Genomic DNA, 12,855 nt, shown 5'->3' with positions numbered 1-12,855 from the left:
CTTGCATGATTATCGCAAATGCCTGTCCAACATTCGAGAAGCAATTGCATCTGCTAATGTATTTAAAGACCTTGGAATATGCTGATATTCAATGTAATCAAATTCACGTTCCAAGAGACGCACTCTCAAAAACAACCTTAATAACACAGGATTTCTAATGGCATATACTCTATTAAGCTGTAATACAACAAGTTCAGAATCTAACCTCACTATCAAACGTCGAATTCCAAATGAAATAGATTCAGACAATAATTCAACCACTGCACTGTATTCTGCAATGTTGTTCGTTGCTTGACCGAGGCTCACCCCATGCATAGAAACTAACTCGTCAGAGGGCGAATAGATAACCCAAGCTGCGGAAGAGATATTCCATGTACTACGACAAGCACCATCGGCAAATCCAATGTACGTTTGGAGAGGCGTCGACATCTGCAATATCAAGAGTAAAACCAAGATAAGCTAGAATAACGATGAAAAACACACTTTCTAAGCTAAGCACACTATCTAAACTAACAAACATACTAGCTAGAAAGAAAACCTAACCTAACTAAAAATTCTCCATACCCATCATTTAAGCATAATACCTCTTTAGGTAAAGTCCATTTCTGAGTTTACCCAAAGAGTCCCCATCAAAATCTACCAGCTCATAGGCCCCTTTTGCTAGCTTTCGCTTTACAATGTAGGGTCCATGCCACATAGGAACGAATTTTCCAGCACCTAGCTTATCGTTAGCTTGATCATATAATAGCACTAGGTCTCCCTCCAAAAAACTTCGAGGGGTCACATTTCTATCATACTAAGCTTTCATTCGCTTCGCGTGAGTCTCGATTGCCAATGCAGCGTCACGTTGAGTCTCATCTAATTGAGCTAAGTATAATAAACGTTTCTCCTCTTCGGAAGTAGCTGGGAGTAATTCGACAGCCATTTGAAGTGATGGGATTTTGCATTCAATGGGTAACACAGCTTCCAAGCCATAAACTAGCTAGAAAGGAGTGAACCCTGTTGAAGTTTTCACTGAAGTTCGGTATGCCCATAGCGCTGAAAATAACATGTTGTGCCAATTCGACCGATGAATACCAATGATTCGTCGGATCATGATAACCAGAACTTTGTTGATAGACTCAACCAAACCGTTGGCTTGCGGATAATAAGGAGTAGAGCTATCGTGGCGCAAACCAAGCTGGCTTGTAAGCTCAGTCATCATGATGTTTCGAAAATGGCTCCCATGGTCAGTGATGATCGCTTGCGGGACACCAAACCGAGTTATAATGTGATTGAATACGAAAACTGCAGCTGTTTTGCCGCTTGCGTCGAATGTAGGCATCACCTCGGCCCATTTAGTAAAATAATCAACCGCGAGGATGATATACGCATGCCCCCCGGCCGAGTGAGGGTTACAAGTAATAAAATCGATACCCCATTTGGTGAAAGGACCAACGGCAATTATAGGATGGAGGGGAGCAGGTGGTGCGCGCATCTTGCGATCAAACACTTGACAGTTGTGGCATTTTCGGACCGCAATGATACAATCTTTAAACATGGACGGCCAGAAATAGCCAGCACGCAACACCTTCTGAGCTGTGGCATACCCAGACATATGACCGCCACACGCTCCAGAGTGACAATCATTCAAAACCCTCTCAGCCTCTTCGTGAGTCAAACAACGTCGAAAAACCAATTCTGCCCCCCGGCGATAAAGTGTATCTCCAATAATTCTGTATTGCTGGGATTGAAACCGAATTTTTCGACGCTCCAACTTTGAAGCTTCAGGCCGAAAGGTTTGGGTTTGGAGATAGATGATTATATCCCCATACCACGGATCTAAAGTACTAATAAGAAACAAAGATTCGTCCGCAATGGACTCCTCTGCCACAGTTTCTGTGTCAGCACGTGGGAAATCACACATCAATTCCGCAAAAACTAAGGATTTCTTAGACTTGGACTTTTCGAATTCCAAGTCGAACTCTTGCAGGATAACGATCCATTTAGAGTACTTGCCCCCTAGCAGTTGTTTAGTAAAAATATAAATCATAGGGTTGCAATCCGAAATAACTGTAGTTTTACGGAGAAGAATGTAGTGACGAAAACGCTGGACAGCTTGAACAGCTGCCAGGGCCAATTTCTCCACATGCGAATATTTTAGCTCAGTGGGGTTTAACGTCCTACTAAGATAATATATCACATGTTCCGTTCCGAATTCATCTTCTTGGACTAACACCATTCCAATAGTGGAATGCGAAGCTGCGAGGTATAAGAAGTAGTCCTGGTTGTAGTTGGGAGGATGCAACAATGGTGCATGGGTCAACGCGTGCTTAAGTGCATCAAAAGATTGTTGGGCAATCTCGTCCCAAAAGAATTGAGCGTTCTGCTTCAACAACCGTGTAAAACCCTTAGTGACCTCGGCGTAGTTTGGAATGAATCGCCGTAAAAAGTTTGCTTTCCCTTGCAAACTTTGGAGTTGGCGCAAACTCGAAGGAGGAGGCAATTTGATGATAGATTTGACCTTCGAGGGATCGACGTGAATGCCAGCTTTTGAAACAACAAATCCCAGCAATCGACCCGCTTCTATACAGAATACACACTTGTGCGGATTCAACCAAATACGATAATGCCTACACCTCATAAAGATTGCTCGTAAGTGGACAAGGTGATCAGCTCGATGTAAAGAATGAGCAGGCAAATCATCGAGGTACGGTTGCACAATGTGCTTGATGTCATGAAATGCATAAGACATCGCCCGTTGAAAAGTGGCTCCGGCATTCTTAAGCCCAAAAGGTAATTTGCAGTAAGCAAATGTCCCCCATGGACAAATGAATGCCGTTTTTGGTTGATCGGCAGGTAGAATATTGATTTGATTATAGCCCGAAAAACCATCCATAAAGGAAAACATTTCACTTCCGGCACAATCATCAATTATTTGATCGATATAGGGCGTAGGATAGTTGTCTTTTGGACAAGCTCGATTTATATCCCTATAGTTGATACAGATTCTTATTGTTCCTTGTTTCTTGTTAACCAGAACAATATTCGATACCCAATCCGTTAACGGAATTGGATAAATGAAACCTGCTTTCAACAGCTTTTCGACTTCTGCTTTAATTGCAGCTGCTTTTCGAGGGTGAATCTGACGCAACTGTTGCCGGACGGGTTTAGCGTCCGGGTAGGTCTTTATTTCATGAACAACAATGGCAGGATCGATTCCTGGCATTTCCTCGTAAGACCAGGCAAACACATCGCGGAATTCTTGGAATAGGGCCTTGTAAATTTGAATTTCATCTTCTGTACATGAGGCACCTATATGAATGTTTTCCTCAATTCCGGGCTTCACTGAAATGTCAATGGGAATAGTGCGAGAAATATTCCCTAAATTCAACTCTGAATCAGGATGTTTCGTTGGATTCTGAGCGTCTCTGACATATTCAGCGGTAAAAAAAGATGAAAAATCGTTTTCAAAAGCATCAGCCTCAGGTAAAAACGAAGATCTATGATGGAGATCTTCCCATGGTAGATCGTCTACACTTAGGATTTCGCGAAGTTGCTCGTCAGATGACACGACTTCGGGAAACGCTATCCGTTCTGAGGTTGATGTGAAAAGTGATTCCTCACTGACCACATTCATTTGGTCGATTTGGGTTGAACGCGAGTCGGTAAAAGACACGACGGCTTCATAAGCAATTTCATATGGACTCAAAGGCATAGCATCACCGAATGAGTCTATCTCAGATTCAGATGGGATAATCCAAGGATCGTCGTAAATAATGGTGTCTGATGTAATCATATGAATTGATGCAAATGAAGGGTCTGCGTTGATTGGAGGGAAAGGAAAAGTTCCCAGTAAACTGGAATCTTTAACTAAACCTACGCCAACGTCCCTATAAGGGATTGTCGTCTTACCGACATGCTGGATACTCTCTGAAGAGGCTGGGTCGGATGAAAAGTATGTCAGCTGATCAATTGTCACGATCTTGCCGTTATATGGAAACTTTATTACTCTGAAGACCGATGAAACAACCGCTGTCATAGCATATGACCAACTTCGACCCAAAAGAAGGTTGTAGTCTAGAGGGGCATCAACCACCTCCACATCCAGACTAACGGTTTTACCTTCTACCCCTATAGGCAATTCCTGTAGAATACCAAACGGACGGAACCCACGGCCATCAAAGGCCTTAAGGATGGTCGGGGATTGGTTCAGCGAAGGAGAACCAAGGGATCTCCAACACTGAATCGACATAATACACGTGGAAGCTCCCTCATCAATTACAGTCCGATGAATAGGCCTGTTTTTGACTATCACTGGAATCTGGAAAGCCATTTGATGGGGTAGGCGCGGTGTACTATTTTCTAGATCGAAGATTATCAGATTCGGGTCCTGAACATCAACAGCTCCAATAGCCGACAAAAGTAATTTTCGTTGTGCTGGGCATGATTGCAGCACTTCTAAAGTCGACATTGCTGAGGGTGAAACAGCTAAGTCCTCAACAATGTTGTAATTCTGGGCCGCTCTCGCATGTGGATTGAAAGCAGACCTTCGAAGTACACCCTTGGCGGGTGGTTTGATTACTAAGTCCGTGTTAGGTTTTTCGATCTGTAGTGGATCGGAACCAGGAGCTGAGGTTGATGGATTAGAATGAGAAGATTCTGCTTCCTTACCATCAATAGGATTCTTACTACCATAATCTTGCGACCGAGTCGCAATCCTCACATGAGACATCATCAAAATGGGTTCTTCACTGGCAGTCGAGGAAGAACCTATCATCTTACTCTCCTGCTTTGGAAATGGAACAAGTAAGGATGGGAATCTCTCCTCACAAGCTTCTAAATGGGAGTCCTAATTCCAACAGCATCTACCCTTAGAAATGTTTAGCTTTCAACCTCCCTCCTTCTGGCCCAATGCCTGTATTTATAGTGCTCAAGAGGAAGTTAATCAGGTCCACCATCAATGGGATAATCCCCTCTTTGGATGGGATAGCTCCTCTCTTGATGGGATAAGTTCCTCTTCCATAGGGGTACATGAACCATCTGGAGGCGCTCAATACACGTCGAACAACCTTCTAGAATGCTCTAGAAATGACCACAAGTAACTTTTTAAAGATGAAACTCGCGCCTTTTGACCTTTACAGGGGTACGCACCTGCCCCTTTACATAAAAAGCGTACAAGTACGCAGTTTTTGTGAACATTAGGTGCGTACACGTAGGTAAGGCCGAGAGAATCTGTGTACCCAGAGATAAACACATTTACAAAGACTTTCTCTCTTTTTGGAGTTTGACATGGAGAGCAGAGGCATAAGACTTTCCCAGGAGGATAGCATGACTGTTGATAGAGCCATACTAACTGTAAATAGCCATGGTGACATTTTTTAGTGTAACAGGACTCAAAAGGAGGAACCTAAACATGGATAGTTGCTTGCAGATTGAATTTATGTGCAGAAATAACCTAAACCTTTATTGATATTCCCTCTTCTAGAAATTATAGTAGATTTAGTGGTAAGGGAGACTTTGTGTCCCTGTAGACTAGAAAATGTTGATATCTCTCTAGACGTAATTGTTTAGCTTTACTGTAGACATGTATATTATAAGAGGCTTCACAGAACAATTCATCAGAATGATTAGTCTCATGAACATATCTCTTAATGTTTACAACAATAGTTATTCCCTAGATTAGCTCGGTAGGATCGTGTAATTTTACAATAATTAGCCAATTTTAAGGCAAAAAATGGTTTTAACTCCTTTTCAGCATGGATATAATTATGCAGTGTATAAATACCAATTTCCAAGGGGAACTTAGGCCACACTTTCTTGGAATCTTTCTTTAATTCAAGAGCTACCCTTTTCCCTACAGTTTAGTGAGCAACCTCTCTACATAGAAGGTTATCTGGGATAAACAGATGAAAAAAATGTGGAGTACCATAGCTTTGCCAAACCCTAATATAAGTAAAAGGTTCTCCAAAGAAACAATCTCTAATTCTCAACAAACAATCCATAACAGTTGAATACGTTCTTGGAGGTTTGGATCTGAAAATGGCTTGATAAATAGGAATCATAACAAGGTGGAAGCTTTGGTAAAATTGGTCAAAGTAATTCTCCTCCCATAGTTTATTGTGATAAATGTGGATGGGCAGAGGGTTAGCAAGTGTCCATTTCCAACCCATTGCTAGAAAATACAAAGAGAAATAGATGACATCCATTACAAAGGTAGACATATAAAATGGAGGATTATGGGTGGTCGTTTGTTTGGTGCGAAAAGAGAGAATATGTTTGGTGATATTGTTAGACAATATTTTGGCCCAATTGAAAGGAAACTCATCAACAACCCTATGAATGAGAGGGACCCAGTCCAATGGAAATTGTGAAACATTTTGGTAAGCAAAGAGTATACACAACATAAAGGCACATAGTAGAAAGGGGGATTTTGGGATTGCATAAAATATTTATGTGAAGATTCCTCTTTATGTTTGTTGGGGTCTCTCCTCCACTCTTTAATTAAACTAGGAATCTCTATTTAAGAATTGTTGCACTCCTCTTGAACAAAACTGTTAACAAATTAAGCATTAATTATGATTTATGGAGAACCATTGATGCGAAGGCTGCCCTCAAAGCTCAAAAAGAAGGGAAAATCGCTCTTGAAAGACAGTCCAGGAAGCTTTCCAAGTTGGGGAGAAATTCTCCAAACACTATTCTGGTTCAGTCCTCTAGTAAACCAGGCAGTTTCGACTTTATCTCCAGGGATTCGTTAGGCAGGATAAACATCGGAGAGGAGAACAGTAAGTATGGAAGTCTTCACAAAGATTTCCATGGCTGTCATATTAGTTTTGATGGTAGCAACATCAGCATAATCAAGGAAGGAAGCGTTGTCTTAAACAACTCCTCCAATAATTCGATTTCTGCATCTGATGTCTCCATGAGTGTTTATGAGATTAAGGAGAGGTTTGACGTTGAAGGTAGCAACGTTTCTTATGGAAATCCTGATTGTGCGGAAGATAAAATCCTCAGTGGAATTAGAGATTTAAGAAGAAATGAGGGTTGTCCTGAAAAATATGTGGCTGGGTTTATAAACATGAAAAAGAGGGGTGCCTCTCGTGAAAAGGGCATTGGCTGCCCTGAGGTTAACGCAGATAAAAATGAACGTAGGACCAAATTTACTTTGACAAACAAGATTAGCGGCTCCAGCAATAGCGTAAGCCAGTTTAGCATGATCGGTGTTTGCAGGTTAAAGATAGGAGATTGCAGTGATAAAGATGGGCGTCGATGTTGTTTTAGAGGCGAGGATAGTAACAACAACGTAATCGAGGAAGGCAGCATTGTCTTAAGCAGCTCCACCGATAAGTCGATTCCTGATGACTGTGTGGTTGAGTTTAGAAATCTGGAAAGGATGGGCTCGTCTCTTGATGAAGAAGGCATTGACTGCTCTGAGGTCAACTCAGAAAACTATGAACGCAGCAGACTCATTATGAAAAACAAGGTCGGTGGCTCCAGAAAAAGAGTTAGCCGGTTTAATGATGTTTGCAAGTTAGAGAAAGGTGATTGCTGTGATGAAGGTGGGTGCCAGTGTAGGTTAAAAAACGATGAGAGCAGCTTCAGGAAATTGGTTAACCAGATTATCAAAAACAACCCCATTGATTCCAGCTTTGGAGGGAGGCCCAAAAACCTGAGGATAGAAGAGCATAAGAACCTTAGAATAAATGAGCATCTGAAGTAGAAGAATAGGAGAAGCCTTGGAAATATTAGTTTGGTTTTTGGTTTCAAGAAGCTTTCGAACAACACTATTAGGGACAACCCGGTTTCAAGATTTGATCACAGGAAGAAGGTGGTTAATCTTTCCTCCCTAGAGCTCAGTCCTGATTCTCTTAAGGTTCTCAGCAAGGGTTTGGGATTTTCCATCACTCCTAATAGCATTCCGTTTGAGAGCATTATTTGTAATATTGAGAATGGGACTCATGGCCTCTCCTCAGATGACAAATATGTTTTAAGACAAGAATGTTCCCTTATAATGAGAAAAGAAAAATCACCAAAAAGTAATTTAAGCAAGGATGAGTAGGTTGCTCTAATGTCCCTTCGTAATAATGACAAGATCGTAGTGCTTAAGGCAGATAAAGGAGGAGCAACTGTTGTTTTAGACATAGATGATTACATAGGAAAAATGAATGATCATCTCAGTTGCGGTAGTTATAGGAGAATTAACACCAATCCCATTCCTAAGGTTATCAAAGAAGTCAAGAAAGCAATCTCGGAGTCCAACATTGATGATAAAATAAAAAATAAGTTGTTGCCTTCCTGTGAGGTTATCCCTAGGATTTATGGGTTACCAAAAATTCACAAAGAGGGGATCCCTCTGAGACCAATAGTTAATACCATTGGATCCCCCACCTATGAATTAGCTAAATATGTTGCGAAAATTCTGAAACCTCTAGTTGGAAACACAGACTCTTTTATAAAATACTCTAATGATTTCGTAAAACTGATAAAAAATGAGAGGGTTGATAAGGATGACATTATGGTTAGTTTTGATGTAGTATCCCTATTTACCAAGATCCCCTTGGATGAGGTTGTTCATGTTATAAAAGAAATTACTGATCCAGAAACAACAAAGCTTGCATAAATTTTTTTGCATTCCACTTTCTTCAGTTTCCAAGGCAGTTATTATGAGCAGATATCTGGGGTCGCAATGGGTTCTCCCCTCTCACTAATAGTCGCCAATTTATACATGGAGTATTTTGAGAAAAAGGCTCTTGACTCTTATCCCTTGAAACCGGCATGGTGGAAAAGATTTGTTGATGACACTAACTTAAAATGGACCCATGGTAGGACGAAGCTTGAGAAGTTTTTTAATCACCTTAACTCTATCTCTTCAGAAATTAAGTTTACTATGGAGCTTGAAGAAAAAGGTAAAATTCCATTCTTAGATGTCCTCGTGATCAGAAAGGAGGATGGTACTTTGGGACACCAAGTCTTTAGGAAGAAAACCCACACTAAGAGCTACGTTCATGCCGATTCGTACCATCATTCAGCCCAAAAATTTGGGGTCCTTAACACTGTTGCTGTTAGATCCTTTAGAATCTCCGATGTCGGTCACCTTGATGAAGAGATTAAGCATTTAACCTCTGTCTTTAAAGATATAGGATACAAGGAAAAAGATATTAAGAAGGCTATAAAAAGAGTTGAAGGAATGGTCCTCCCTAGGGACCCTAAAGAAAAGTGCGGGACAGTTTATCTTCCATTCATTCAAGGGGTTATGGATAAAATCGCCAAGGTTCTAAGAAGGAAGGACATATTCACTCAGTTTACGACTTGTGGAACAATTAAGCAAAAGATGAGATCTATCAAGGATAGCATCGATCAACAGCAACTCAAGGGAGTTTATAAGATTGATTGTTCTTGTGGAAAAAGTTATATTGGAGAGATAGGGCGTTCCTTAAAAACTAGACTTAAAGAACATGGAGAAGATATCAAGAATGAGAGATCACGCACTTCAACACTTGCAGAGCACTCCTAAAAAACCAAGCATCATGTTTGTCTCGAGAGTGCCAAGATTATCGCTAGGGAAGATCATTATCAAAAAAGGAAAATCAGAGAGGCACTTGAGATTAGGAAATGTTTGAATAACCTCAACAAAGATGGTGGAAATGAGATTAGCAGAAATTGACTTCCAGTGATTAGGCATATCAAGTCTTCTAAGGTATAGTACTCCAAATATAACTCTCTTTCCTGGCCTAACTCTCTAATTATTTTTGAAACATAAATAAATAAATTGTTATAAACATTAATAAGTAGATCTAATTAATAACTAGGAATTATATATTAATTATTAATAAATAAATATTTATTTATTTATTTATAATATCTATTCATAATAATTATATTATTGATCATTATTAACTAAATAATTTAATAATTATTATTAATATTAATATTATTTTAACTCTTAATAATTATTAACTAAATAATTTAATAATTGTTATTAATATTATCATCGAATTCAAGCTTCTGTGATCCATAATTTAATTTGGAAACAATTTCAGGAGAAATCACATTGGTAGATTTAGGCCGACGCATTTCGAACCAACCAGTGTGGTTCATCATCAAGACAAGATGAAAAATCAGATCATAGCAGAAAGTTAAATAGGGAGTCAAGACCTCCAAACAGCTAACGGAAAAAACGGCTAGATAACGGTTATATTTGACTGGATGGGAAAAAGTAATTTATTTAGAATTAATTATTATTATTATTATTATTTATTTATATATTTAAACATTTATTTATTCTAATTTATTTTTATAATTGGATCATTATGGGATAATATCTAACTAACCTAACCCCTAAAATAGAAATAATTACTATTTATCTATTTCTAACTAACCTAATATTAAAATATCACCTAACTAACTTAACTATAAAATAGAAATAATTATTTATTATTTATTTAATATTAGTATTAGTATTAAAAAATAATAATAATAATAATTAAATAAATAAATAAAAATAAAAATGTATGAAAATTGAGTTTAAATGAAAAATGAATGAAATAATTAGTAATAGAAAGGACAGAAATAATTAAATTGGTTGTAATGTGAATAATCAAATATAAATATTAATTTTACTTGTTTATTATTATTATTATATTATTTTAGTTTCTATTTATTCAAAAAAAAAAACAAACAAACCTTAGGGGCAAATTAAGAAAATATAAAATCTGAAGGGAGGAGAAGGAGAAACGAAGGGAAGAAAGCTAAGAGGAAAGCGCCAAAATCCAACAACTACTAATTTTCCACCCGTTATTATTATTATTATTATTATTATTATTATTATTATTATTATTATTATTATTATTATTATTACATGTGTTATTATCATCATTATAATTCATATTATCATTATTATGGTTAAACTTATTAATATCATTAATATCATCATACTTCAATTATTAAGATTATTGGTAGAACCATTGATGGAGGATCTGGAACGTTGATTATGGAGAAAGTCGAGGGAATTAGAGGTTAGAGCATAGGGGGAAACACAGTAAGACAAGGGGGCAACTGGAACTGATGGAGGGAGGGAATGAATGGATAAAATATATGGAGGAGCACTAGGAAGGAAGGGGAAACCGGATGGAGGAGCGCGTGTTTGGAGGGGGAGAATGGATGGAGGGGTCAGAGATGATCCATTTGTGCTGACAGGAGAGCCAGAAGCTGTAGCATGGCTTGAAGCGGAGGAAACGATGGAGCGGGTGGGAAGGTTAGGGAGACCGGGAGCTGGCAGGGACGCAACGAGGGGCGAGGTTTGACTGATATCGGGTTTGGGTGAGAGAACACCAGATTGCGGGGAATGATTAGCTCGGTTGGAACAGGTCCGAGAATCAAGAGCAGGCGAGGATGCAGCAAGGGGAGAGGTCTGGCTGATAGCAGGGTTGGGTGCTACGATAGTTGAGAGGGGTAATGAAGCAACACAGGTAGGGGAACAGGAGGAGAAACCCAAGCTCGAGGGAGAGAGGAGATAGGAGCACCCATCGACCGAGATTTGAGGAGGGACACAGTCGAGGAGAGGAAGAGAGGAAGAATCTGGACGAGAGGAAGAAGAATTTGGAGACCCCGAACTAGAATCGCTACAAATCTTAGACCCTGCTAACCCTTGCTTGATCTAGGAGCTGAGTGCCGAGACCTGGCTATTGGAAATTATTCTATTCGATGAGACGCCAGATGGGCTTGAAAAATCTTTGCATGAAGAAAGTCTGTTAAATTTGGCTCGCTGTTTATCAGTCCAAATTTGTTCCATGCGTAGAGATTTCAAACAAGAACATGCATCAATTATGTTCCAAAGCTCAGCAGATAATAAGCTGGACAATTCTAAATGTAAAGAAAAAAAAATTCTTGAAAGAATATCCAACTTTTTTGCGACATTATAAATCTCGGAACGAATAAGGGCAAGACTAGTGGTTAGAAAAATTGGTTGATTCTAGAACTTGTTAAGGCTATGCTTGATCTGAGTGAATCTGGGGTTAACTGAGGAATCTCTGCAATTTTAAAGAAAATCTAGATTTGATTTCATCTTAGAAACCCTTAGGCGTGCTCATTCAAACAGATGAACTTTTGAAGAAATGTCCTTTCCGTGCAAGGTAGTTATAATCGAATTCAAGCTTTTGTGATCCATAATTTAATTTGGAAACAATTTTAGGACAAATCACATTGGTAGATTTAGGCTGACGCGTTTCAAACCAACCAGTGTGGTTCATCATCAGGACAAGATAAAAAATCAGATCATAGCAGAAAGTTAAATAGGGAGTCAAGACCTCCAAACAGCGAAGGGAAAAAACGGCTAGATAACGGCTATATTTGACTGGATGGGAAAAAGTAATTTATTTAGAATTGATTATTATTATTATTATTATTTATTTATTTATATATTTAAACATTTATTTATTTTAATTTATTTTTATAATTGGATCATTATGGGATAATAACTAACTAACCTAACCCCTAAGATAGAAATAATTACTATTTATCTATTTCTAACTAACCTAATATTATAATATAATCTAACTAACCATAAAAATATAAATAATTATTAATTATTTATTTAATATTAATATTAGTATTAAAAAAAGAAAAATAATAATAATAATAATAATAAATTTAAAAAAATTAGAATGTTGTATTGGTAGAAATGAGTTGGGTAACCAACTCATATCTCCAAACGAATTTGAATGTTGTAATGGTAGTGATGAAATTCCTGTGTGCTTAGAGCGCATAAACAAATATGTGATGGAGATGGTCTTTTTAGGTGAAAGCTCCTATCATCCATCACAATATCATAATTTCAGTGCAACATTTATTAATATTTTCTCCCACTGTGGTATACCT

At 38.5% G+C, this 12,855-nt stretch overlaps 1 protein-coding gene across 1 annotated transcript; it reads left to right on the top strand.

The window, feature by feature from the left end:
- Positions 1-8,866: 8,866 nt before the first annotated feature.
- On the top strand, positions 8,867-9,493 carry LOC149266500 (uncharacterized). Its single transcript, XM_089408482.1, has one exon. The coding sequence runs from the start codon at positions 8,867-8,869 to the stop codon at positions 9,491-9,493; it is 627 nt and encodes a 208-aa protein (XP_089264608.1).
- The last annotated feature ends 3,362 nt before the right edge of the window (positions 9,494-12,855 follow it).

Source organism: Pinus tabuliformis, chromosome 6, assembly GCF_031772625.1.
Source record: "Pinus tabuliformis cultivar Carrire ecotype Pingquan chromosome 6, CPIR1, whole genome shotgun sequence".
Classification (NCBI taxonomy): Eukaryota; Viridiplantae; Streptophyta; class Pinopsida; order Pinales; family Pinaceae; genus Pinus; species Pinus tabuliformis.
Note: the sequence above shows the minus strand (reverse complement) of the source record. Positions and strands in the feature narration are given on the sequence as shown.

Coding starts and splice junctions, on each gene's coding strand:
- LOC149266500 (XM_089408482.1), top strand. CDS start 8,867: ATGGAGCTTGAAGAAAAAGGTAAAATTCCATTCTTAGATGTCCTCGTG.